This window comes from Astatotilapia calliptera, chromosome 20 (assembly GCF_964374335.1).
Source record: "Astatotilapia calliptera chromosome 20, fAstCal68.1, whole genome shotgun sequence".
Lineage (NCBI taxonomy): Eukaryota > Metazoa > Chordata > Actinopteri > Cichliformes > Cichlidae > Astatotilapia > Astatotilapia calliptera.
Genome location: NC_137441.1, coordinates 10535281 through 10561456, shown reverse-complemented (window position 1 = coordinate 10561456; position 26176 = coordinate 10535281). Strand labels below are relative to the sequence as shown.

Here is a 26176-nt window from a genome sequence, read left to right as displayed (position 1 = left end):
TGGAGATCTATTCCTGAAGACTACTTAATGAAAAACCCTTTCATTTTGCCTGTGTTCAGGTATCATAAAGAAAAAAGAAAGAAAGATGGAGACTCTGTTTTTACCTCATATGCTGTATTTGTTTGATGTTTGCACATTTCATGAAATTGCTTCACCCACTTCTTATTTTCCCAGCAAAATATAGATATGAGCGATGGCTTGAGACTTTTGCACTGTAAATCAAATTACATTTATTTTTATAGAGGACAGCCAATTTTTATTTCTATTCATCACTTTTCAAGAATGGAAATGTCACCAAAAAACATATAACACACACACACACACATAATGCTGCATCCCAAACCAATTAAAAATGAACTGACATTTGAGTAGGTAGCAGTACAAACTGCGTTCAGTGTGCATTTCTGAACAGATCAGTATAAGTATATCAGTATAAAATAATAATTATTGTAACTTTTTTCAGAATTCCATGAGATGTCGACTAATGAACAGGGAAATGTGCTAAAAGTCAGTTGAAAATTTATTTTTAAAATACATTTCTGCATGCTAAAATAATGACACATCAGAAATAACAAAAATATACATAACATATACTCAAACGATAAAGCTGCACTTGCCATTCATTTTTCCGTATTGCATAGCTGTGAACAGAGGGGATGCACTCAGGCCACCGTGTACAGTCAGAAACTGTATGCACAAATCTTGTGACAAATCGAATATCCACACTGCATTATTATTTTGAGTAAGGACAAGTAACAATGTCTATGCAAGAAGCAAACTTTTTTCAGCATTCATAAAGCAAGCTCCTGCAATGACAAAATTGGAGTTATTGCGGTTTAATAAGCAGTTCACTTGGTGGCAGCGGTGCGTTTTGGTAATCTGGGTCTACTCGGTGAGAATAAAGATAAACGTGCTCATTTTGAGGTAGCAAACTGAAAGGAAATGAATTTTTTTTTTTAACAAATATAACTGGTATCTAATCACTGTTTATTCAGCTCAAACATTCTATTTTATTTGGATTGAATAAATACTTGATTACTGTGTAGAACAAAGTGCACTGTCAACGATGGGGAATTATGCGTCTGTGGACATATTTTGACACAGGAATGCTAAAAACTTTGATCCCAACATCCAATCCATACAATGATTGTGCGAACCCTGTTATAATGACATGATTCACCTTTACCCCTTAGATATTGTGAACTCACACAAACATGTAAGAGCATATATTAAACTAAAATGGGTAAAAAAAAAGTGGGAATGAGGGGAAAAAAAATCTGTAACTTTATTATTATTATTATAAGGGGCTTAAACTGGAACTTATCAGACAATTCTACAGAAACTTTAATCCATACTGTATGACACTGATTTCTTTTGGCACACTCTTGGCTGCACTCTTACTCCTTCAGTTTGTTTTCAATGAAATCCTGAATCTTATTAATTTTCTCCTCTTGTTGGTCCAGGAGATCCATGATGATGCCCATGGGGGTCTTCTTTAGCCCAACACCTTCAATCTTGTTCTCCAGCCTGTTTTTCATGTTGCGAAGTCTCAAAGAGGCATGGATCAAGATTACTACGGGATAAACAAGAGCAGCCTATTAATATTGTTTCAGTAAGGAGGGGATAGAATACATTTAAGTATAGCAAGATTAATGTTTTTACTGAAACACATGTTGAAAATTGCCAAAACAAAATGTGATACTCCTGAAACGCAGACATTAAGCAGGTGTTAGGAAAGGTAAATCTTTTATTTCCATGTCAGACAGATACTGAATGCATGACATCAGCTAGTAAATGTGGTCCTGTCAACAACCCATGGCAACGAGTCAACACAAGCAGCAGTGGGCACTCCTCCTGGGAAGAATCAAACTGCCTCATCTGTCTGCCACAATGTTAGAGCTGCTACATTTGCTCGAGGAACCTAACCCACCAATTATCTGAACCACTCTGCTGATGGTCAGAGTCTAAAAATATTTAGAGAGAAGTAGCCTGTAATACTGACTTTATTTTACAATCAGCGTCAACAGGAAATGCGCATCAGCAATTCTGCACATACTGTTCAAATGCTTCAGTGACTCATCGCCACTCTCCCTGGCAGTTTTCATTGCATAACATTAGCCAGATGTTAGCAATATACTATAGGGAACGGTCTCAAGTCTGTACAAGTTGCGAAGTTCGAAAAGGTTCTTAATGTAACAAAGTTAGCACATTTCCCTTTCAAATGTCAAGAAACTGTGAGTGAACCAAAGAAAATTCCAAGCTTGATTAATCAGAATACTTTTATAATCCCTAAGGAATGATTTTATGAGGAAAACTGCTCTATTAATGATATTAATTATCATAGAATGAGTCACTATTTTTTATATAAAATGACTAAGAGCTCAATTAATTCCAATATTATAAATTACAGGATATACTGTGTTTTATTTTTAAAGTGAGTAACCAGTGTAACAGATAAAATCAGGTTAACATTAGAAAGAAATTCACAATATCTTTATTGGGAAGATTTCAATCAGAGCTACTCTAATAGCCAGAATTTTTCTGTTGTATATACACTAACAAATATTCTTAGATACACAGCAGTCAGGCATAACATTATGACCACCTGGCTAATAGCATTTGCTGATCTGTTGAGGCCCTGACTTTAGGCCCTGAAGGTGTGTTATGGTATGGTATCTGGCACCAGGTGTTTGCAACAGATCCGTTAGCTCACTGGCTAATGCCTTTTGATCGACAAGTTATTGGCCAGTCAGCATATCCTGGATGCGCTTCCTTTCCTTGCTTAGAATGCCCCATGGAGCAAAAAGCAGGTGACTTGTGAGTCTTTTGAATTTCAATACTGATGCTTTCTCTGCTACATGCGCTGAAAGTATTAGTAACCACTGAATTTGGAGCACATTCTGCTGGACAAACTGTTTAATTAAACTATTTCTAATTAACCCCAAGCTAAAACAAAAACAATAATTAACTGACGCTATAATCAAAAAGTAGTGTACTTGTAGTGTTGTGCTGGGTGTTGACAAATTATCCAACATGGTGAATATCAAAATTAATGGAAAATGCTTGTGTAATATACTTACAGAGCAAAGGAAAGGTGATTCCAAAGATGAAGACCATGACTCCACCACAGAGTGAAAGCAGAAAGTAGCTGGTGACCATGACACCAATGACAAACAGAGTGGGGTTCTTCCTTTTGAAGTTCTTGATAGTGGCCTTATTTTCTCCTGCCCAGACTGATCCTGCAAAGACCAGTGCCACCACAGCTCCACCCAGGAACATGCCAAATGGATTCATGAACCTGAATATTGGAACACACACAAAGGAAACTGAAATGCTGTGCATTAATTTCACTACATATATGTTGTGGTAAGAAGTTTACATACACTCATCATTAGCATGAATGTCAAGATAATCTGGGCTTGTAATGATTTATTTGAACTGTTCTTTTTTCCAGACTGGAATCATTGTACAGCAAACATCATTACTCCATCCTAAAAAATAAATAAATAAATAAATAAATGAATAAATATATATAACAGTTCAGAGAAATTATTAAAAACTTAAAATGACAGTGACATTCATGTTCATAACGAGTGTATGCAAAAATTCACATAGACACATATTATATGTAATTTAAAATTCTTTTAAACAGCACAACCTGCTGGTGGTGGCAAAAATTAGTAACTACCACTTTGCTGTACACCAAAAGCGGCAAGGCCTGCAAGAGGATGTCGACTCACGATTTCCACTACATCATCCTGCATTCAAAGCAGCAGCTTGTATGCAGGAAACGGCAACAATGTTGGGCGGCCGATGGTCAAATTTAGCATAACTTTTAAATAAGGTTAATTTTACACAAGTTTTTACTGGATGTGTACGACATGCGTACAGTATAAAGCACCAGCTCAGCATTTAGGCCATCTAAAAACTTACTTCCTCTGAATGTTTTAAATGTTGGAAAGAGAGGACTTGTAGGCCAATAGAGGTTAAAACATCTATATGGCTAGTGACCATCTGACGACTGGAAAGATAGAAAAGAGCTTCACCGTATTAAACATTAGTAAACATAGCAACACAGTGCTAAATGCAACAAAAATAGCCTGTGTGGTCACAATGGGTGTGGATAAAAGGTATGCAAGAGAATTAAGCTCAGAGCAGCAGATGCTGGCCTGTCTGCGTTAGCCTGCTGTCAACCCAGGACTCACCCTACAATGAGGAAAACCACCATAGCCACGGCGAAGTAATTCGTCTGGTAGTACATCAGATTGCTGATCACTCTGTTGTTCCACTTTGCTAAGTCTCCGAAATCGGGCTTGCCGAATCGGTCCGTTCCGGGGAAAAAGTCGTCCCACGGTCTGAGGGGTGCGAGCTCCATTTTGGCTGCCATATCTTCGGCGTGTCGTTAAGCGACGCAAACAAACACAACACCACAGCACACGCTGTTTGACAGGTCAGCTGATCACGTCAGCGGCCTGGAGGAGGTGGCAGTCCGAAAAGAGAAACGCTCTCGCGAGACTTTAAACGAGGCTCAGTCTGCAGCGGCAGTTAACGGGTTTAGGACTTGTGTTTATAAAGTGCAGCAGTGCCATTAAAAAAAAAGATAATTTTATTTTTGATTAGTTAGTACCTAATACCAAAAATTTTAATTCAATTATTAATACAATATATCCCTTTTGCTTTGCTGTTTTGTCATCTTCCTTTATATTTATATAATTATAATCTTATTTAAATATATTTCTGTTCTGAATTTTGTTTTTTCAGTGTTTAGTTAAATTCTCTAGTTTTTCTATTATCTGAGTCCACTGTAATCAGGTACATCACCAAGGGGGTCAGAGAGGGCATCGGCCACCCCCCAAAATTTGCTGCCTCCCCAGTGCAGCGGCCCTGACTGTTTTAACATCCTTTTCTCAGTCGATTAATAAGTTCTAATCTCTATTTTACTACGTGCATTCTCTCTATTGTTTGCTATAGCAATAATAATAATAATAATAATAATAATAATTACTAGGAAAAGAAACAGATTTAATGTAGGCTAAAACCACAAAAATATTGCATTGTTTTAAATAGTGTACACGCTCTTTGGCAAATGCGGCATTTGTAATGTCCTTTGTCTCAAATTGTGTTCAAATTATGAAACGCAGAAAGAGAAGAAGACGTCACTGAATATTGCTATTCACCTATGGATAATTATTATCTCTATATATGGCTCTTCAAAGACATGCAGATACGCACATATGTGTGGGGAAGGAACCTAATTTCTGAACCAGGAGAATTATATATCCCTGTATGCGCAGTGAGGAGTCGGGGCTGCGGCGCAGCTTTGACACTCGTGAATACAGTAGTCTCAATCGAGGACATGGGACCCTGAAAGTATGGCGGATGCCGAGGAGCCGTAAGTCGTAATTGATGGAAATTATTATTTTAACGTAGTTAAATGCTGCACCTTTGTCAGCAACCCAACATGCCTAAAGACAGCTTTATTTTTTTCTTTCAGGGAGAAGAAAAGAAGGCGAATAGAGGACCTAACTGAGAAGTTAGTGACGAATCTAAATAAAGGTCTCTGGCAGCAGGTTTGCGTTGCTAAGTGAGCAGCGACTGCTGGGCCAGCAGATATGATCAAATCAAACATTTTACCATGCACGCAGGACTTACTAACCCACCATTATATGTTTCTATAAATCATCCATGTGAAACGTGAATCCAGTTAAAGTCTAGAGTTTATTGCAAGGGTCGAAGTTGCATTGCTCAAATCAGCTTTCTTGCAAGACCTATTCGGTCTGTTACAGCCTTGTGTCTGCTTCATATCGCATGCATTTTTCTTGCAACCCCTATATTTTTCTATCTATATCTATCACCCCTCACCTGGGTAATCACTGTCCTTGTAGTTAAATGCAACATGGATATGCAATCTTGAGACACTGATAGAGACCACTTATTATGTGTTCATCAACAAGCCTATACAGGAAATATAAGTGCTGTAATCTTAATGCTTTAGTAGATTGAAACCTGCTTTATGACTTTTATCTCTATCAGGTTTCTTAATATGAGAGTCCTATTCATTTTGGCTGCTCTTTTTAGTCTTGAGATAAGTTAGAAGAAGTGTAAGCATAAATTGTGTTGTAATACAAGTCCAGTGCATCTTGTTGTGTTGTGTTGTTTGCCCAGAATGGCTGTAGATAGTGGACACAGAGATGGTGGCTGCGATTGGGATGGTCGTTGGAATCATGTGAAGAAGTTTTTGGAGCGACCTGGCCCATTTACGCATCCTGACTTTGAGCCAAGCACTGAGGTTACATGGAAATGTTTTTTATGTGCATGCTTCATATATTTGACTGAATAAGCCAAACAAGATAAGGCTATAGCTGCATAATCTTAAATACCATTCTTTAAATATATAATATTTTTTTCATACCAGTCCCTGCATTTTTTGTTGGAAACATGCAAGATTCTGGTGATCGGAGCAGGAGGACTTGGTTGTGAGCTGCTGAAAAATCTGGTAGGAAATAGCAAGCTTGAATGCACGTTTTGTTAAGGTTCATCATCAAGTGTAAATTGAACAAATGCAAAGTCTTTTTAGTGGTTTAAATAAGTTCTTACATAGTCTTTCTTTGCTTCAGGCCTTGTCTGGGTTTCGCCTCATTCACGTGGTTGATATGGATACTATTGATCCGTCCAACCTCAACAGGCAGTTTCTTTTCAGGTAGGTTTTTAGCTTTTTTAAATTTCACCATGGTTTAATACCACACAAGTACTGATTATGCACAGTGTTTCATATATAATCAAAACTGACGTGTTACTATTTAGACCCAACGATGTTGGACGACCAAAGGCGGAAGTGGCTGCTGACTTTATTAACAGCCGTGTCCCGGGTTGTAAAGTTGTTCCGTATCCTTTTATTGACAATTTTCTTTAAAAACAACACGGACTGTGTTTACAATATATGACATTTACTGTGTGCTGCTATCATGTTATCACCTTATAAATGATCTGCAGTCACTTTAAAAAGATCCAAGACTGTGACGAGTCTTTCTACAGGCGTAAGTGTGCTTTTCTTATAACGTGTAAACTTTAGCAGGTCTTACTAAATAGACGCCTGATAGTTTATTTTATTTTCAGAGTTCCACATCATCGTTTGTGGACTGGACTCCATCATTGCCAGACGCTGGATGAATGGGATGCTGGTACAAAATATAAATTAGTTGCAGTTTGTTTTTTGTTTTTGTTTTTTTTCCTTCAGGTTTTTCTTTACTCCCTTAAAGGGAGCAGCCAAAAGAAAGAGAGGAATAATAGTTATTTAAGAATTAAAATAGTGTGTTATTCAAATTTTTAAGTACATTATGAGATAGTGTCATACTTTGTCAATGCTGCACCGTGTATGCTTTCTCTTCTGCTGATAAAACAGATTTATGTGTGCAATTTATGATTGATTTGACCTTTTATAGATCTCCCTCCTGAGCTATGAAGACGGAGTCCTGGATCCTAGCTCCATCATCCCGCTCATTGATGGAGGGACAGAGGGCTTTAAAGGAAATGCTCGTGTCATTCTGCCGGGAATGACTGCATGTATTGACTGCACTCTGGAGCTGTATCCGCCACAGGTACTGCTCCCTTTCTTACAGATATTGATTTTCTGGTTTCACCTTAAAGATTTGTATATATTTTTCTGTTTTTAGTGTGCTCTGTGACAGAATTGTCTGCCAGCCTATTAACTTTTTACAAAGTTACATCTGGTGCTGTGTTGAGTGTGTCTGGGTGTGAAAAAGCAGTTGTGGGGAACAGGTGGTCCCTAATATTCCAATCTGCAGCAACAGCTGTTTGTTTGTTGAGGCTGAAAAGAACTATTTTAATTTGGAGAAAACTGTCACTTACATTCAGAGGATATAAAAAACAGCACTTAAGTAAGGTAAATAGAGATTTAATGGTTAAACTGATGGTTTAACGGTTAAACAGCTGGTAGCTAACAGTTTTTGACAATGTAGCTGTCTTAGTGTTGCATAGCGCATTTTAATCCTCGTATGCTTTTACTGATACTTGAAGTTTATTTTTGTTATAAGTCTTACTTACTTACCGGTGTGTTTTATGTGTTTTACCTCTTCATATCTTTCTAATGGTATATTTTTATCTTTGTAAAATCATTCTTCTTTAGTGGACTACTAAATATGTCCTGGCTATTCTGAATTCGCTTCATAGTACCAGGCCCATAGTAACAGCTTATAATGATCCTTTCAATGACTCGTTTTTGCATAGCATTAAATAAACATTTGTGATCCACAGATTAATTTCCCCATGTGCACCATTGCTTCAATGCCAAGGCTGCCAGAACACTGCATCGAATATGCCAGAATCTTACAATGGCCCAAAGAAAAGCCATTTGGAGGTACGCTAATATATTGACTTGGTAACCAGTAACATGTCATATAACCTGCCTTTGTTAAAATGAATACTAAGAACATGGGTTGTCTAATAGAAACAAGCTTAGATGGAGACAATCCAGAGCACATCCAGTGGGTGTTCGAAAGATCCAAAGAAAGAGCAGCAGAGTTTAACATTACAGGAGTGACATACAGACTGACTCAAGGTGAGCCTGGGAATCATTTGTTCAGCTCTATTGTGCTACATTTGAATTGTTATTAAAGTTGTATCTGTTTCTTATGTCACAGGTGTCGTGAAAAGGATCATTCCTGCTGTGGCTTCGACTAATGCTGTTATTGCTGGTATGAAAGTCCAACTTTTTAAGCTGGTAGCAGTGAAAGTGTTGTAATGTCTGGTGATGTAAAAGCAGCAAACATTCCTTAATTAAACATGCAGTTGTTAAAATGATGGTATTGGGAGATGTAGCGCTTGAAAAATGGTGGACATTTTTTAAACAACGTGTTTTGGTTTTTTAAACATATTTAGACTTGCAGCTAACAGACAGCTAATTGCTCTGCAGTTTTTAACACTGTGATCATTTACTACTGTACTTGGGTAGCTTGTTAACCTTAGATGCTAACTTTGCAGCTTAACTCGTTCACGTTTCATTCATTCACTTCTTTTGTTTTCTGTTTCTGTTCTTCGTAGCTGCCTGTGCAACAGAAGTTTTTAAGATTGCTACGAGGTTGGTTGTAAAAAGACATTTTGAGCCATTTATTGTAGTTAGCTGTTGATATATTTTTTTCTATTTTTCTCAACATAAACATCTCTTATTGTTTTTTGTTGTTGTTTTTTTTTTTACCAGCGCCTATATCCCTTTGAATAATTACATGGTCTTCAATGACGTGGATGGACTGTACACCTACACATTCGAAGCAGAGCGAAAGGTTTGTTTTAGCTGTAACTGGCTTTTTGCCAGCTGTGTAATGTATGCTCACCGAGAATATTCAGTGTAATCTGAATTTTCATTGATTGACAGGAAAATTGCTCAGCTTGCAGCCAGGTGCCTCAAGATCTCCAGTTCCCTCCTTCTGCCAAATTACAGGAGGTTTTAGAGTACCTGACAGAGAACGCCTCTTTGTGAGTACTCAGGAAGAACATTCTGCTCTCGGATTTTTGACACAAATAATGATCGCATTAAGATTTATTTCATTTCTTTCCCAGACAAATGAAATCCCCTGCTATCACCACAACTCTGGAAGGAAAGAATAAGACGCTGTATTTGCAGGTAATGTATTAAACCAATTCTGGGAGGAAAAAAAAAATTCATGACTTGTATCGTATTATACACCACAGGTAACCTAGGATTGTATTTTTATTCTAGTCTGTTAAATCCATTGAAGAACGAACCAGGCCAAACCTCTGCAAAACTTTAAAAGGTAATAAGAAGCTGATAAGCTCAGATTCTTAGAGTCCATTAAGTTGCATCTATAACATGTAAATCATGCTTGTGTAACAAGTCTTTTTTTCTGATGTAGAGCTGGGCTTGTCAGATGGACAGGAACTGGCTGTAGCTGATATCACCACACCCCAGACGGTCCTCTTCAAGCTCAATTTTACAGCTTGAACCTCCATTACTACAAGCAGCACTGATGCAACTGGATGCAAACTGGTCTCATGACAAAGTTACTGGGACTTTTCAGTAGCACATTTGATATAATAATGTAAATATGATCAGTAAGTTCTCACTTGTCAGATAGTGTTGATGCTATATGAATATGGCCATTAAATAACATTGTTTTTCTATTAGTAATGTTGTTTACTACTTTGTCAGTTTGTCCTGTGTTGACCTACCCTGTAGCTACTTCCCCATCAAATTAAATAAAAATAATGATGTGCACTATACTCTAATAAAGTTTTATTATCATGTGAGACTACAGTTTCATCTCATTTATTTGATTTAGAAGTAAATGGCATTTTCTTTGGCAGTTTCTGGGTTTTAATTTGATGGATTTCTAACAACTGAATTAGATGACAACTATCACAGTATATAGACATGGTGCATTAAGCTTTTTAATCTAGAGGCACTTGGATTGTCATGTGTTTTATGATTAATTCTATAACAACTGAAAAGTTCATATGAAATGCAAAAATTTGTTTAGTATGTTTATTTACGTTTTAACTCTCCCTAACTATGGAAGTGGTTGTTGTCTTTATATCTTTCCAAATTCCCATGTAGTAGACAAACTAAGACATCAACACTCATCACTGAAGGGAGTTCACGCTCTTCTTTACTATTGGCTACTATTAGCAGTACTAATAGCCTGGCAATAGGCTAACATTTGCAAATCAATGATTGCGTGACAAAAAGGAACAGTCATATACCGTAAAACTCATTATGGTGTTGATATAAACACAAACTGATAGCTGCTCCACTTAATCGTTATTCTTATCTTAATCACTATCCCGTTTTTTTTTTTTTAAATCTCGGTTTACATTGTAACATCGTGGAAAGACTATAAATATATATTGTGGGATGTTTTACCCTTTGCAACCTATTAATTAAGAATATTCTTCAAACCTAAGAAGATAATATCCTGATAATATATTTGACAGTTTTTTTTCTAGTTAAAAGACAAAAAAAGGTGGAAACGAATAAAACAAAAACAGGACTCTGCCCTCCTCAGATGCAGTTTATCCTCTCCGTTCACTGTGTGACAGGATGTCGATACTCACTTTAAGCTTCTTATGGCGCTAATGAAAGTGGCCACATATTGCTCGGGAGACAGATGGCTTGTGTCTTGATTAAGATTTAATTTTCCTGACGGGAATAGCTGACAGGCTTGTCCCGCTGTGTTCACAGAGCAACATATCTCTCACATCGCATCCTGGCTGAAAGGTACAGTGTAACTCCGGGGAGAGCAGATGATGTGTGAAGGTGCAGCTTTTCACTTAGCCGGTGTGTTGACTGTAATCTATATCAGCTGCAGGCTCCCCCCCCTTCTTCTTCCCTTTTCTCGCTCTGATTCGTGCCTCTTCAGAAAGTGGAGAGTAACATTTGCAGCGAACTTTACCAACCTCGCTGAACCGATGTGATGCGCTTGCTTTTAACACCGACACTGATGATGACTTCAGCAGCGGTTCATTATACACATCAGTAACCTGAGCACAAGTAAGTAGGTGAATTAAGAATTTATCCATCAAGAAAAATTCAAATTCCAGAAGCAAAACTGATGTAGATCGTTTATGTGAGATCGCATCACTAGCAGTGTTGGTTCAAATACTAACAGGAAGAAAAAACAAGTTGAGTGTATGAATATATAGATATTCGTTTGTTTGTTTGTTTGTTTTCAGAAATGATGCATTAAAAGACACGACTTAAATGGAAAAAAGGGAAATTTCCCTCACTAAACTAAAACTGATTGCCGGTATTGTAGTGTTTACTTTTCCCACACATTTTCTGTAGAACATTTTAAACTGTCTACTTGACAAATGAATTAAGAAAGTAATCCACAGTTAAATCAATGATGAAAATCATGCTATAATAGCTATAATTGGAGCCTTAAACTTTATATGAGGGGGTTTAGTGATGAATGAAAATGCCTCAAGCCATCTAGCGCAATGATGCATTGCTTGATGCCACATTGCTCTGTATAATTTATTGCTGTAATTTGACATAAAAGTCCATGTCCCACTTTATTTTTTTCTGTGCCTCATGTGGAATACAGCTTGTTTTGGAGGAAGTGTTTAGCTTTGCACACAGAGCCGTTCACAGCTGAAAGGATAATCTCAGAAATGAGTGCAAGGACCTACTCTCATCTGCCTCTCATCAGGCTTTTGTTGGCATTTCTTTGATTTGCCTTGGCTTAGCTTGGTGATGTCAGAGTCATAATCGAGCAAATAGATTCTATGATCTGGAGGACCACTTGTCAGAGTGAGAATATATCAAAAGAGTTTAATATTGTATTTTGAATTTGTTTAATGAAAATTGTCTCTTAAAGTTTGCATGAATATTTTTTTTGTGCAGACACTTGAAGATGAAGATGAACATAAGGACACAAGCATTACACTGGGGTCTCCTCCTTTTGTGTACAATGAGCCTCTGCATCCAGCTTGTGTCCAGTGGCAACCAAAGCTCCCGAGGAAAGACAGGTAAGACCCAACCAGACCATTGGCACCCCCAGAGGAACTCATTATGGCTTTTTGGTCACTATTGTGTTGGTCTGGTAGACAGTTAAAGGCCCAGTGCCACCCTAAGGCATGAGTGCTAAACCCTCACAGACTTAATTGTTGTCATCTGGTAAGGAATTGGAGGCTGCACATGCTCAAATACAATAATATTTCATACTGTTGTGAGTGGGACTTGCTATTTCACATTCTTATTTTCTTCATCACAAAAACAGCCATAGAGAGTAACTGCCTGATTTGAACATCTTCCAGTCTTTACCGTTTAGAAAGAAGAAAAGGCAGTTCTTGCTCTGCTCTTAACACAAGCATAATTGGGAAAAATTGAAGTTAAAGTATTACAAACAAATAAAGTAAGTCTTATATGGTATATGTTTTTAATGCCTATTTACAGTCTTTTGTTGTTGTTGTTGTTGTTGTTGTTTGTAATGTTAGGGTATAACATCCCAACACGTTGGACTATTGGTAGTTCAAAATCTGCGGAAATGCAGACTTGTGGAAAGTTTGCATAAAGGGATCCAAATGTCTGATAGGAGAGAGCTCCCATCTACTTGATGATTTCAAATTGGGACAGTCCTAAACCTCTCACGGTCTGAGCAGGAAGGTGCATCAAAGCCTGTGAGTCTGTGAGTGTAGAGACTGGGACTAGGCTAAGCTTTTGCAACGAGATCCAGAGAAACATTTTTGCTATTTTTTTTTTTTTTTTTAGATGTAAATATGTTTTCATGTCATACAGAGCTTCATAGTATGTCTTCAGAGTTCTAAAGTAGTGATTCTGTAGAACATTCCCTCCTGAGGTTATGAATTCGTTAAACCATATCAGCCTACTGTAGTTTGACCAATTTCCAACCTAGAGGTCAGACCCCCTCTAAGTGGTCAAATGTGTGGTTTGTGAAACATATTAGATTTAATTTAATTTTAAGATTATGCTATAACATTAATAGTCATGTAAACAAAGATTACAATTAGTCTTTTTTTATGATAGCAGATCATGGATCTGACCAGGTACAAGCAGACAATTATACAGTTGAACTGCCACATAGAAACTGTTTTTGTGAGGGCTCAAATGAAGAAATGATTGGGAAGCACTACTTGAATCTAATTTTTAAGCTTATACAGTGTTATTCAATATGATGTAACAAAGAAGTAACTATTGACCTCTAGCTGTCAGACAAATGCAGCTGAATAAAAAGGGCATATTTGTGACTGAAATGCTATGGAGTAGAAGTCCAGTACAGAAGAAAATGGATACATTTCAGTGAAATATATGAATTTCTACTTAAGAAAATACACTCACAAACAACTGCAATGTTAAGCCCTAAACCCATCTCTATGTTTTGAATAATTTTGCATTTGGCATGAGTGCTTTAATTGTAGTCTGATTTAAAACACCGTTTAATTATGAATTTCCAAATCCTGCAGGTATTGTTGACCATGGAGCCAGCCTGACACCTTAGTTCAAAATTAGCAATATTCATGCCTTTTTTGTAGGCTTGTTTCTCCTGCTCTCTAGCACCCCTTAAACTGGAAGTTCAGTTTTAAGTGCAGCAGAATGACTCATCAGTGATAATCCCTAAAAGCAGCATTCCTTTATGCAGATTTCTGTGCAGAGATGCAGATGCTGCTTTGAAATGTCTGCTCGTGTTCTTTATTATGCTAATTTCTGATAATGTGAAACATGAAATTAGCTTACTGAACATAATGATAATTGCTGCTAATATGTTTGCAGCATTTGAAACCCCATCCCCCTGCCTGGCGCATGAGTGCTGGTGCATTTCCTCCACTTGGTGGTGCTGTAGCTTTAAAAACAGCAAAATTAGGTTTAATCAATAAGAACTAAACTGTTTTCTAACTGTAACAAAAGATTAGATCTCAGATGTCATTAAGCCTAGAAGTGATTGCTTATAATTCTGTCATTTTTAAAAGATTAAAATCAGCCAACCTGCACGCAAAACTCAGCGTAGAAGATTGGTATCATTCCCTTCAAAATTTCTTTCTCAGGGTCATCACAGGAGAGGACAGGGACTTGTGAAGTGGTTGCTGCTCATCGCTGCTGCAACAAGAACAAAATTGAAGAACGCTCTCAAACTGTCAAGTGCTCCTGCTTCCCAGGACAGGTAGCAGGGACAACAAGGGCTCTGCCCTCTTGTGTTGAAGGTAATATTACTAGGACCCTCTTTCAGCTCTCTTAAACTGAAATATTTCCTCATGACATGCATGTATTACAGGTCAGAGTAGAGTTAGTTTCACTGGAGTCCACTAATACTGAGGCATTTAAGAATCATAAGAGTGTGACATTTGACTGAGATGCTTTTTCCAAACAAGGCCTTTTTTGAAGTCCTTTTGTCTATAAAGTGACCTTTTGCTGTGTTCGTCTCCCCCTCCAGCCTCTATTGTGCGACAGAAATGGTGGTGTAAAATGGAGCCGTGTCTGCAGGGGGAGGAGTGCAGAGTCCTCCCTGACCTCACTGGCTGGTCATGCATCTCTGGAAATAAAGTGAAGACCACAAAGGTGAGCAGAGGGCCTGCAATAGTCTGAGGTTACATCGACACAATAACTTTTTCATCTTAAAACAATGTTTTAAACATTATTCACCCAAATCAATATTTTAGTACAAAATCAATTTCACTTAATGCATGCATACTTGTATCACACTGATTAGTTATATACATACTGGATATGTATTTTGCTGGTGTAAACAGGAAGCAGAGGATTCAGAGGAAAAAGCAATGGCAAAAAGTTGCTTTGACTGATAATGAAATCAGTCCAACAATAACGAAAATGTTACAGAAAGTTGTTGCAAACCTAATATGGTAATGGAAAATTAGTCCATCTTTAGTGGAAGCCATACCAAGCCAGGAAAGATCCATCCATCCATCCATCCATCCATCCATCCATCCATCCATCCATCCATCCATCCATCCATCCATCCATCCATCCATCCATCCATCCATCCATCCATCCATCCATTCATCTTCTTCTGCTTATCCAATTTAGTGTTGCAGGAGAACCAACATATGAAGGATGAAATCCTATTATTTTGGGCTAACTGTAATATTTTGACTTAATTTTGTGATGTAAAAACCCACTCAGTAAGTGTACATCTATAATATTGTTTCTGCCAGTTTAGGACTATTCATAGTTCTGGAATTTACAAACTAAAACTGAGTCTGTAATGTCTATCTATGTTCTCAGTCATCCAGCCATGCTAGTCTTCAGCGTTTGAAAAGAAGGCAGCCGGACTGATTCTGTATTATTTCCCAAATTCTACATTTACAGCTCTGTAGAGAATGAACCAGTTCGGACATGAGCCCTAGCGGTTGTAAAAATTACATATTTTAAAATGAAAATAGATTAGTGTGGGTGCACCCAGAGTCACAGTGGAAGCAGCCCTACAAAAGAAATAACACATAGTGACTTTAATTTCATACATGGTATTTATAGATGCTTAAATACAGTCGCACAAAAAAATCTTCTCCATTTTCACTGTTCACTTTCATGCAAACAGGGTCTGACAAACTTGTGAATGCTCATCATAAAGCTTTATTTTAGTAAGCACTCCTTTGATGCTCAAAGATTCCAGAATCAAGCATAATCACTGCTCCCAGTGCCCATATCAACCCCTTTGCTTGCACCAGGCACAGTGGGCTCAGAAACCCTAATTCTATAATCTGGTGAATGATGGGGCCAAGAGGACAAACATGAAATAAGCTGGGAACTAATACCAAAGCAGTAAAACCCATGTAATTAAATCTGATGACCAAAGGAAACCCCACTGTATTCAAATAAATAAATAAATAATTAAAATGCACATTCTCAGAAGTTGCCTTTTTGATCAGCTGTATTCTATAAATGATTCATAGTAGAGAATATTTTATAGTGAGACAGGGAAAGTGAACACATGCAGCATATAGAAAGTGATCATTGTCTACAGAAGTCATGTGATCATCAGATTATACTCCCAACAGAATAGAACAAAAGCACATACTTTTGTCCTTTTTGCTAACCCCTGCATTTGTTACTGTCACTGAGCTTTTTGAGCCTTTTGCTCACAGATCGGGCATACAGTTTAAAACACTTTACTGGCTGCTTTACTTTAGACAGTAAATAAAAACACACTGCTCACTTCTGGTTTAGCACTGTGGATTTTGCTGTGGAAATTAACAGCTGTCTCAAACAGATTTTTATCAGCAATATGTAGTGTACGCTAATGAATTTGCTTCCTTGTTCACTCATTCACTTCTCTGCATCTAATGGATGCTTAATAGCTTAGTAAGCAGTAAATTGAAATTATGCGCACTTAACATAATTTTACATCATCATTGACAGCTGTTTGCAAATTCTTGAGATAGAGAGTATTTCTCTTATCGCAGCACCACACGCTTTCTTAGAATTTGGAGAAATTCAATCCCTCACAAGCCATTACAGATACTCAGCTATGATTGGGGTAATGAGCGGAGTTTAACGAGGGATAGATTGAAACTAGAACAAATTCGACAGTATTTAATTTTCTTTTCAGATGTACTGAAATCATTGTGATGGAGAAAAATCAAAATGTAATTTTCTTTCATTTATGTTTCATTTTCAGGTGACACGGTAGCAAGACAGAAGCTCCAGCTAATCAGTGCAAGCCCATACTGGTCTGCCTCGGTCAACTTAAATAACATTACACTGTGAGGATAGTGAATGCCCCGTCAGATGGAGCACAGAACAATATAGATTTAATTAGATATGGCTCAGCTTTGCAGAAAATCATCATTTTAATTTGCTTTGTCTTGGAACAATTTTGGTTTGTGTTAATGCCATGGCGTAGAGAATCTATTAGCAATTGACCTGGGATAAAATGATGCAGCACCTTTTCCAATCCAAATGAACAGCTTTTGCAAAAGTCTATCATTGTGTTTTGCGCTTGATATTCTGGGCACATTGTGATGCACTCAATCAAAGTTTGGATGGGTCTGCTGGCAGACACTTAAAAAGAGATTTTGTGGATTTTCAGGAGGCAGAATGTGAATCCAGTCAGTGGCCTGTGACTCTCTCAAAGCAGAAGCCAACAAATTCTGAGAAATTTATTATTATATAGCATTTGTAGACAACCCTGTCTCTTAACTTACTCTGAGTTTCATAAGAGGTCCGCTCCCTTTCCACAAAGAAGCACTCTCTCAAACACGGCACGAACACACACACACACACACACACGCACACACACACGCACACACACATGACTATGCATACACAAAGGCTGCTTTTTGACTCCACTGGTTGGACGGGCCACCACCTGCAAGGCTGTGATGGCATGCACACAAGCATGAAGCTCTGATGCAAAACAAGGACTGTTTGAAATGCTAATCATGGGGAGAAAGGGGAGAGAAAAGAAAAGAGGTTCTTCTTCACTGCTGAGAGTCTTTACATCATGCTTTTTTTTGTTTCTGTTTGTGCTCCTGTGGAGGGGACTATGCTTATAGTAATGATGGGAAACACTGACAGTTCTCTGCCTTGAAGCAAATCGTAGCCACTAACACAACACAATGTTTACCTTTATTACCACTTCATCACTTGTCCTCTTTATATAAATAATATTCCTTCTGGACCCACCTCGATTGCCTCTCTTTTATCTCTTGAGTTCAGGCAGATACTTTGCAATTTACCTTTGAAATGAAGGGACCAAAAAAAATGAAAATAAAAACACAAATACAGCAGCTGCAAATCATTCCAACTTCCAGCATTAGACTTGCATGCATAACAACCGCTGCAAGTTGAAAGCAGCTGAACTCAACATAAGACGTTTATGCATGATTTATATTTTACATGTTATTGTTTTAGTAGTGACAAGAGTCTTCACTGAAAGGTCTGAAACTCAAGTGTTTACACGTTGGCTATTTTGTAAGTGTTCAGGTTTAATTCTTCCTTAACTCTTGCAGTGCTGTGAATTCATTTTACGGGATGCAATATGTAAATCTAAGATCATGTAGCGATACAGTATTCAATCACGCTGGATGTTTTTTACTGGTTTTAGATGACAGTAGTATCTCATGGAATCTGTAGTTCAAAAGTTCATCTCCTTTGTGTTTCTTCTTTTCCTGGAAATTGTTTTTATAGCTAAGAAAATAATTCAGAGGATAGCAGTGAGAATAGAAACATAGGGCCTTTGCAATGCTTTCCAGATGTAGATTATTATATGCATACATCTTAAGCAATGAATGTCGCATACAGAGCTCCATATGCCATGTTTATGTTGATCTCATCGAGGTATTTAGGGAATACCACCTTTCTTTCTTTCTCAAATTGTTCTTTTTTCATGAGCTTGCACTTAAATGTGCCTGATGGGACGTTTTGAGATTCTTCTGATTTTGAGATTTAGATTTCTTTATTTGTGACACAAAACCCTTCTTCTAAATCACTCTAAATGTGATATGCTTTTGAGTATTTTGTAGGTTCACTGGCTAGTTTTTAACCATTCTGACAGCAGTATTACAAAACTGCAGACCTTGTAAACTTGTCTGACATAGTTAGGACAAAGTAGGGTGATGGTGCTTTAACATTTGCACTGTTTTTGTATAAAAACTATAGGTGCAATAACAGAAACCATTTAAAATGTAATGCAATCCATTGTACAACTGTTATATATGGCTATACTGAATGAATATACTATACAGTCGTGTTGGGATTTAGTGCATTTGTTCAAGATATACAAAAGAGTCCTACAGTGATCTGCAATATTTATTTGTTTAATTTAGCTGCACGTATAACTCAAAAACTCCAAACATTCTGTGGTAGTAAACACAGTATCATGGGGGTTTTGGAGTGTCAGACTGACAATATATGCAATCAGAAGCTACTACCTCAGGCATTAGAAACAGAAATTATCGTTGCAGTCACAACAGTTTTTAATAATTTGTCACTCTTGATTTTGTTCAATTTTGACAGCCGACGCTTCTCTCAGTGATGCAAACTCTGGGAATAAACCAAAAAATATTTATTTACTCTCAAACCCTTCAGAAATATGGATTGTGAACGCTATCTTGTTAAAGATGCTTCTCAGTGACTGATTTAACTCCTCAGGCTTGAACTGAAAATGAAGTTTACTCACAGAAAGATCACTGGAAGTTAAACCAAGGAGCTGGTTGAGTCCCACGGGAGTCTTTTCAATGTTCTTGCTCATTGAACCACATTGTACTTTTTGAATTTAAAATAAAATTGTATTTTTAAAGTTCCATAATTCCCAAACTGTTCTTGAACTGTTTGTGAATAAATATTTAGAATGACCAGGAATTAAAATGGAAAAAAAGACACATCTGCTGGGAATCCCTACAATCTGCTGCATCTGTACTTTTTCAGAAAAAATACAGGATTGAACTGTCATGAGTTTACATTGTAACATAATGTTTTGTCACGTACTGTTTGGTCATATTTTGTGAAGTAAGAGATTTGGTTTTTAAAAATTTCAACAGGAACTAACTTAGTGTAAAAAAAGTTTGAAGTAGGTAACAGTACTTTATACCCCAGGGGGTTTTATGTCAACGGTGACAGCACACATCCTCAAATTTCTGCCTATATTCCTAAAATACCAGTAGCACTCACAGCTTTATTTTCTCTGATATATTTTCAAAGGAGCTGGTGTGACATTCATTAGGTAACTTTCAGATGTGTCTCAGATAAACTGTGATTCATACACACACTCACACAGGGTCTTAGGAAATTTCAGCGCTGCTTGATTACCTCTTATCTGAATAAGTAAAGTAAAGTCAGTCACTTTATTGCTATGCTTTTTCACAAATTAAGTCGAAGCTCTCTCGGCACCTGCCATCTAAACAAGAATCACATCCCCCCCAAAATAAAAATGAAAGCAGCCAAATGAGTTAATTAAGGCGGGTGTTATAGGATCTGCACTCTTAGATGGGAGTAGCTGCACACACGAAATAAATGCTCTAAAAGCTGAGGCAAATAATCAGAAAATTATAACAGATGAGAGGATTAAAGATCCACAAGATGAGGGGGAAAAGTAACCTCACTTTTGAGATGTTATTCCAAAGGAGTAAGAGAAAGCTCGAACATTTCTTTACACTTGATTCTCACAATTCAAACCAGACTCACAAATAACACGTTTGTGACAGCTTATATGATGGGAGTTTCCGGATGATATGTGACGGGGAACATTTCCTCTCTTGTGGCTGTCTGTTGGGGACAGTAGTTCATGTTCACTAATAGAAAATAAACTGTCCTGGGGCTCATGAAAAACATAATGGAAACACTGTTCTATTCCCCTTTAACAACTTTCACCTCATCTAGAGTTGACAGTTATAATAAAAAATGTAAACACACTTCTCATTCTCTGTGTATAACTGCAGAGTGTGTGTGTTTGTGTGTGTGTAAACTGAATTAGCCTTCTTTAATAAGAGACAGCTATACAGTAAAGGCGACTTAAAGCAATGGTCTCAATGTAGTCTGGTCACAGCTCGAAGCTTCCATCTATTTGCTGTGTCGTTATGCAGACATACTATCTCCAAAAGAGATTATATTCGTGTTTAATTAAAACAGACAGCTGAACAATTACACTTTAATGAACAAACATTAATTGGACACAATTGATGTTATCAGCTGTGTGTGATGTATAGGCCTTTAAGCCTCTTGGCTGCATGTTGCAGTATAGACTGTTATGCACCCATAGTGAGAATAGAGAATTACACTGGTGATGCTGATGCACTGTGTTGGGGGTATAACTTTCTTATTTACAGGTTTTATTTCTGAGAAGGAAGGTGGAAAAATCATCTACTGGATTTCACTTTGTCATTGCTTGAACCCAAGTGATAATAAGACTCAATTACAAGTTGCCAGTCAAATTTTGTTTCTCAAAAATCTTTCCATCTCCTTAACTCCTTATCCAGTTCAGGGTGACAGGGAGTAAAAGTTTATCCTGGCTGTCCCAGGGTGACTCGCAGGGTACACCATTGACAGGCCAACAGTTTATCGCAGGTCTAAGACAGAGGGATGGACAAGAGTTCACACTAAGACCAATTAAGGAACACCAAATAACTTAATGTGGGTCTAAAACCTTTCGACTATCGGAATATGCTGGTGAGAACAAATAGTGGTCTAAATTGACCACTGCTGTAAATGGTTGTCTTTCTTACCTAACAATGGCCTTTTCTAGTATTTATTTAAGTATTTATTAGATACTAGATAATAGATATTTAAATAATAGAAAAATGTAATACTTAAATACTACTTCCACTAATACATTTATTAAGGTTGATATCTAAGAAAGCAAATAAGTGTATTTCTGTCATAGTCCAGCTCTTTACATAAATGTGAGAAACAATGCTTTAATCATGGTTTACCAATTTATTAACCAGACAAAGGAAAAACCATTATTAACTTTATAAGATGTGTTAGTCAGCATTGTCAGTGTGTCAGCAGTGTTTCAGTGTAAAGTGAATGTCAATTTGTAGCGTAAACCTAAAGTAACAAGCCTGATGCCAAGAAAACAAATAACATGGTGCTGAGTGAAGGAAGAGAGTAAGCAACTGCTTAAATGCTCCAAGGAGACTGAGCAGGTGCTCCCGGTTGCTCTAATTAACTCAGCCTACCAGGAACCTGCAAGGCAACAGAGAGGGACGGGCAGGGCCATGTAGCAGGCCCTGGCCAAGGCGGCGGGCCGTCACATTTCTAAAATGTCTGAAGTGTTCTTTTAGAGACACAATTAGAATAATAAGAGAACAAAACATAGTGTCATTGTATATTTGCTTGAGTCAGAAAATGAAGTTTTTTTCCCTTTACTTGCATCTTATCGTCATTTTAGGGGCAAACAAGGACAAAAGTGTAACTGTGTAATGAGCGCCTTTATCCCCTGTCTGAACTGTCGACATATGATGTCCCCACTGAAAACACACTTGAGCAAGGACCATGTGTTCAGCTTTCATATCACGACAGCCTAATTTTCAAAACTATTTTTAAAGTGTTTTGTATGGGTAATTGTGATTTACTGTCACTCTCCATTAAAGTCAAGAATAAGGGTGAGGCCAGGGTGCTGGGGAGGAAAATAACCCACAGCAAGACACCGCAGTCAGGGAGAAGGATCGGAGACGAGTTGGTCGCTGCTCATTTCACGTCCTTTGTCTCAACGGATGACGGTCACATTATGTCACTGTCTGCTTTGAAACATGCAAAACACAGAAATCTTCAGATACGCAGATATGAGCGCACTATTATTCCTGAATAAAAAAAAAACATATATATATATATATATATATATATATATATATATATATATATATATATATATATATATATATATATATATATCAGTTTGAGGACCAACACTGTGAATGGGGGATTCTAACTCATTTCACTGTTAACATGAGAAGTCTTTCCAATATCTCCCAAAGGCACAACAGTTTTCATTTTCAAGGCTCAGACATTAGAAACTAAACCACCAGCCCAAATCCAACATAAATAATAAGAGCACACAACACTCTTACTCAGCCTGCAGGCAGTTCCAAGTCATGGTAAGTCTGTTCAGCTTCCCCACAAAGCTAAACCATTATACTAAACCTATTTTTGCATACCTGTAGTTATTGTGTACTATATGCTGTGGTGTTCACAATAGCCTGACAAAAGGCAAGGGAAGCTCATCTTTAATTCAAGGCAGGTTTTCTCTCACAAAGATAAATCCTCTTCCCACTTATAAGGGTGTGTGAGTGGGGGTGGGGGTGGGGGCTCCAACTATTCATCTCTCTATTGAGCAATTATTTAGCCTACCTGTATCTTCTGCAATTTTAGAGAAGGATTCAATTTTATGTTTCTTTTAGCCATTTAGCTGCTGCTCTACCCAGAGTGACACTGAATTGCTAGAACTGATCCTCTGCCATAATGACGGTGTTCCAGCGTGCAACATATGGCCAACACTTGTCACGTTCATTTCCAGACAGTCATGTAGCAGGTTGCACCCTACTCACATAAGCACACCTGGAAACCGAGCATTCTGTCGTATGTGTCACCACAACACAACGTGATTCTGCTGGAAAAACATTTTTACGCCTCTGATTTAATTTCCTCTTGTTTGCCAGCATGAATACTTTAAAAAAGTCATCCCTGCAAAAATGTAAAATGTCAGCCGAGTGCCTCTGCATTGGTTTGATATAACTTGATATAAGCTAGTGGAACAGACACTGTGCCAGTGTCATTGTAAATCTGTCTATGTTTTCTTTGTGTGATCAAGTTGTTATTCCTTTGTGAGGACCTAACGGCTTGAAAGGCCTGGTATTCTCGGCATGAATCATTTAGATGAAAGCCTGAGGAGGAGGGGGGAAGGAGCATGAGGCACCTGATGTCAACTTTAATTAGAATCCAGTTTGGTCCGCGTTACCTTGACTTTGAAATCCTAGAGTCCTGCAGGGGAAGTGGAGACAGTTCCACGGTTACAGGATGTGATTAGACTGGGTAATCTCGGCGATTGCTCGATGCCACAGAAAACCACTGCAAAAACGAGTTAATAACTTTCACTTTGTTAAATGCTTTTTTCCACAGTATGCACTCCATGCCCCGCAGTTTCTCGTATATTTACTGAGTGCAACAAGAGCTGCAGTTGGTTTTTCTAGTATTAATTAACAGGCAAGCCCTGCACTGATCTTCACACAATCAGATAATTATTGGTGCGTGGGGGTTGTCTTGATAGGAATTATTAAAAATTTAAAAGCCTATCATCATTCCCAGTTGTTCAAAGTTGCACCTTGATATTCATGAAAACAGAAAAAGTGACTTCCCAGTGCAGACAGTGGAACATGACCAGACTCTCTGAGTGTTTTGAATGAAATGTGTCTTTAGAACAAACCCATGGGAGCTCTAAATCCCAGGATGTCCCTGGTGCGTCATAAAAAGAAGTCAGGGCACATCACCATCACTTGTGTCTTATTTCTCACTGTTCTGCTGCATGATGTGAGACATCAGGGCCTACAGCTTTAGCCCAGAGAGCCACTCCACAGACAGACAGAAAAAAGGAGGCTGCTGACATCGTCCACACTTTATGCCCGTTTACCAATCCCATTTTGGACATGCAACATTATTTCAAATGCTAGTTAAAAGTCTGGCAGCCTGGGGGAAATAAAAGAAAGACCTAAATAATATGTTCATGAATTCAGAGGGCCATGTATAGCAATCACTGCTGGCCCTGCTGCATGTTGTAATTTCAGTACAATAAATGATGGACATTGTGCTGTAATTTGGCATCTGTGATTATGCTGCATGAGTCTCAGTGCAGACTGAGCCAAAAATTAACATGTGCAAGGACAGCAGGGGAAAAAAAGAGATGTCTCTCTTAATACAGCCACCCCTGGATTTACAGTAACATGCTGTCCCTTTAAAAAACACATTCTTTGTATAAAGGTCTTCACTGAATCAAATCTCTGCTTTGTATGGCAATGAGTGCAAATTCTTGTCAAAAGCACAACATGTAGCAACCACTATAGCTGAGTGTAGTTGCTATGCAAACAACCTCTCCATGTTTTTCATTGAGAGTCAAACTGTTGTCTCCCTTCCTGGCTAGCTTGTATTCAACCTAATTTTATACTGCATTCTTGCATAAGTCTTTTAAAACATTTTAAATTTAGTTTTGGTTTGTAAATTTGACTACTTAGAAAGTCAAAGAATAAATTTTTACTCTTAACATTGGAAGCTGTATTTTGTTTAAGGATATTTACAAATACCTTCAGGCACCGGGTAAAAGAAATCCCAAATAAATTAATATTCCATAGATTGCAGTGGTCACTACTGTGGTGCATTCAGCTACCTTTCAGTGTTTTGTACCTGGGCAAACTTGATCTTTTCTAGACAGAAAGTAGATGTCTGTGAAATATTATAAAAATACCTTTGATATTGTGACCTCCCCTGTCTAAAGGGCAAAATATAAAGAATTGTTTTAAGTAATTTATAAGGGGCTAAGGCCTCAAACGGGATAAGGATTTTATGTAACTCATGGGAGTGATTTTTGTTCAGTGCTACATGAAATGATATTGTGTGTTTTATCTTATTTAAAGTTCAGATGAAATCCTTCCTGAGCTTAAAAGTCAAATAAAACATCTATATATTAATATTTTTATCTAATAGATGAGTGATCCAGAGTATTCTAATGAGCGCACAAGCTGTGCTTTTCAAGAGAGCTGAATATCAGTGGAAAGCAGAAAATAATGAAACAAGTGGAAGGTCCAGGAAAAAACAATTTTTCCTGAAGATGGATGACACACTGCACAGCGACAGCAGCCACGAGTTCCTCCTGGAGTAATTCCTGAGGGAGCGAGGCTGTGAAAGCAATGGCCAGTGTCCCACTGAGTGCTGCATCAAAATGTTGTAAATACAGGGGAGCAATGCTTGTTTGCCATTTATTCATGCGCGATTGTCTTGCCTGTACAGGGAGCAAGAGTGACTCCAATTAATGACCTGTGTGTTGAGCTGAAAGAGGCTTCTGTGAAGGGTTGAATAGCACATTCTCAGAAAAAGCAATTGTGATTAAAGAAATAATATTAGATTTTGGAAAATATGCTTATTCTTTTAGATATCCATAAAGCTTAAATAACTAAAATATTCATGGGCTGTGGGAGGAGGACCTACCAAGCAAATAGGGATCATGATAATCCCAAATAGCAA

General features: G+C 37.7%; 3 protein-coding genes across 6 annotated transcripts; 2 read left to right on the top strand and 1 right to left on the bottom strand.

The window, feature by feature from the left end:
* Positions 1-97: 97 nt before the first annotated feature.
* Positions 98-4543, bottom strand: LOC145422878 (PRA1 family protein 3-like). Its single transcript, XM_080294785.1, has 3 exons — positions 4206-4543; positions 3081-3298; positions 98-1573 (listed from the first exon to the last, which is right to left on the bottom strand). The coding sequence occupies exons 1-3, from the start codon at positions 4385-4387 to the stop codon at positions 1398-1400; spliced, it is 576 nt and encodes a 191-aa protein (XP_080150911.1). The 5' UTR covers positions 4388-4543; the 3' UTR covers positions 98-1397.
* Positions 4544-5273: 730 nt separating this feature from the next.
* LOC145422709 (NEDD8-activating enzyme E1 catalytic subunit-like) lies at positions 5274-10284 on the top strand. Of its 4 annotated transcripts, none has more exons than XM_080294380.1 (18): positions 5274-5392; positions 5495-5533; positions 6166-6289; positions 6416-6496; positions 6618-6700; positions 6805-6885; positions 6994-7037; positions 7117-7181; positions 7443-7598; positions 8275-8377; positions 8468-8578; positions 8661-8714; positions 9061-9097; positions 9218-9299; positions 9392-9492; positions 9577-9640; positions 9737-9791; positions 9873-10284. In XM_080294380.1, exons 1-18 carry the CDS (start codon positions 5373-5375, stop codon positions 9977-9979), a joined length of 1407 nt encoding a protein of 468 aa, XP_080150506.1. In that variant the 5' UTR covers positions 5274-5372; the 3' UTR covers positions 9980-10284. The 4 variants fall into 4 exon arrangements, with proteins under 4 accessions (XP_080150506.1, XP_080150507.1, XP_080150508.1 ...); XM_080294381.1 differs by having other exon boundaries at positions 5275-5392; positions 9891-10284; XM_080294382.1 differs by having other exon boundaries at positions 5316-5392; positions 5495-5556.
* Positions 10285-11221: 937 nt separating this feature from the next.
* On the top strand, positions 11222-17286 carry LOC145422710 (chemokine-like protein TAFA-4). Its single transcript, XM_080294384.1, has 5 exons — positions 11222-11524; positions 12380-12504; positions 14539-14694; positions 14925-15049; positions 17127-17286. The coding sequence occupies exons 2-5, from the start codon at positions 12390-12392 to the stop codon at positions 17136-17138; spliced, it is 408 nt and encodes a 135-aa protein (XP_080150510.1). The 5' UTR covers positions 11222-11524; positions 12380-12389; the 3' UTR covers positions 17139-17286.
* Positions 17287-26176: the final 8890 nt, after the last annotated feature.

What these genes read in the sequence shown, in the direction of transcription:
- LOC145422709 (XM_080294380.1), top strand. Translation starts at nt 5,373, where the DNA reads ATGGCGGATGCCGAGGAGCC. An exon ending in AACAGGCAGTTTCTTTTCAG is followed by an intron (nt 6,701 to 6,804) that starts GTAGGTTTTTAG and finishes GTTACTATTTAG; the next exon opens with ACCCAACGATGTTGGACGAC. An exon ending in TGACGAGTCTTTCTACAGGC is followed by an intron (nt 7,038 to 7,116) that starts GTAAGTGTGCTT and finishes TTTTATTTTCAG; the next exon opens with AGTTCCACATCATCGTTTGT.
- LOC145422710 (XM_080294384.1), top strand. Translation starts at nt 12,390, where the DNA reads ATGAAGATGAACATAAGGACACAAGCATTACACTGGGGTCTCCTCCTT. An exon ending in AAGCTCCCGAGGAAAGACAG is followed by an intron (nt 12,505 to 14,538) that starts GTAAGACCCAAC and finishes TTTCTTTCTCAG; the next exon opens with GGTCATCACAGGAGAGGACA. An exon ending in TCTGCCCTCTTGTGTTGAAG is followed by an intron (nt 14,695 to 14,924) that starts GTAATATTACTA and finishes CTCCCCCTCCAG; the next exon opens with CCTCTATTGTGCGACAGAAA.
- LOC145422878 (XM_080294785.1), bottom strand. Translation starts at nt 4,387, where the DNA reads ATGGCAGCCAAAATGGAGCTCGCACCCCTCAGACCGTGGGACGACTTT. An exon ending in GTGGTTTTCCTCATTGTAGG is followed by an intron (nt 3,299 to 4,205) that starts GTGAGTCCTGGG and finishes TCCAATATTCAG; the next exon opens with GTTCATGAATCCATTTGGCA. An exon ending in AATCACCTTTCCTTTGCTCT is followed by an intron (nt 1,574 to 3,080) that starts GTAAGTATATTA and finishes TTTATCCCGTAG; the next exon opens with TAATCTTGATCCATGCCTCT.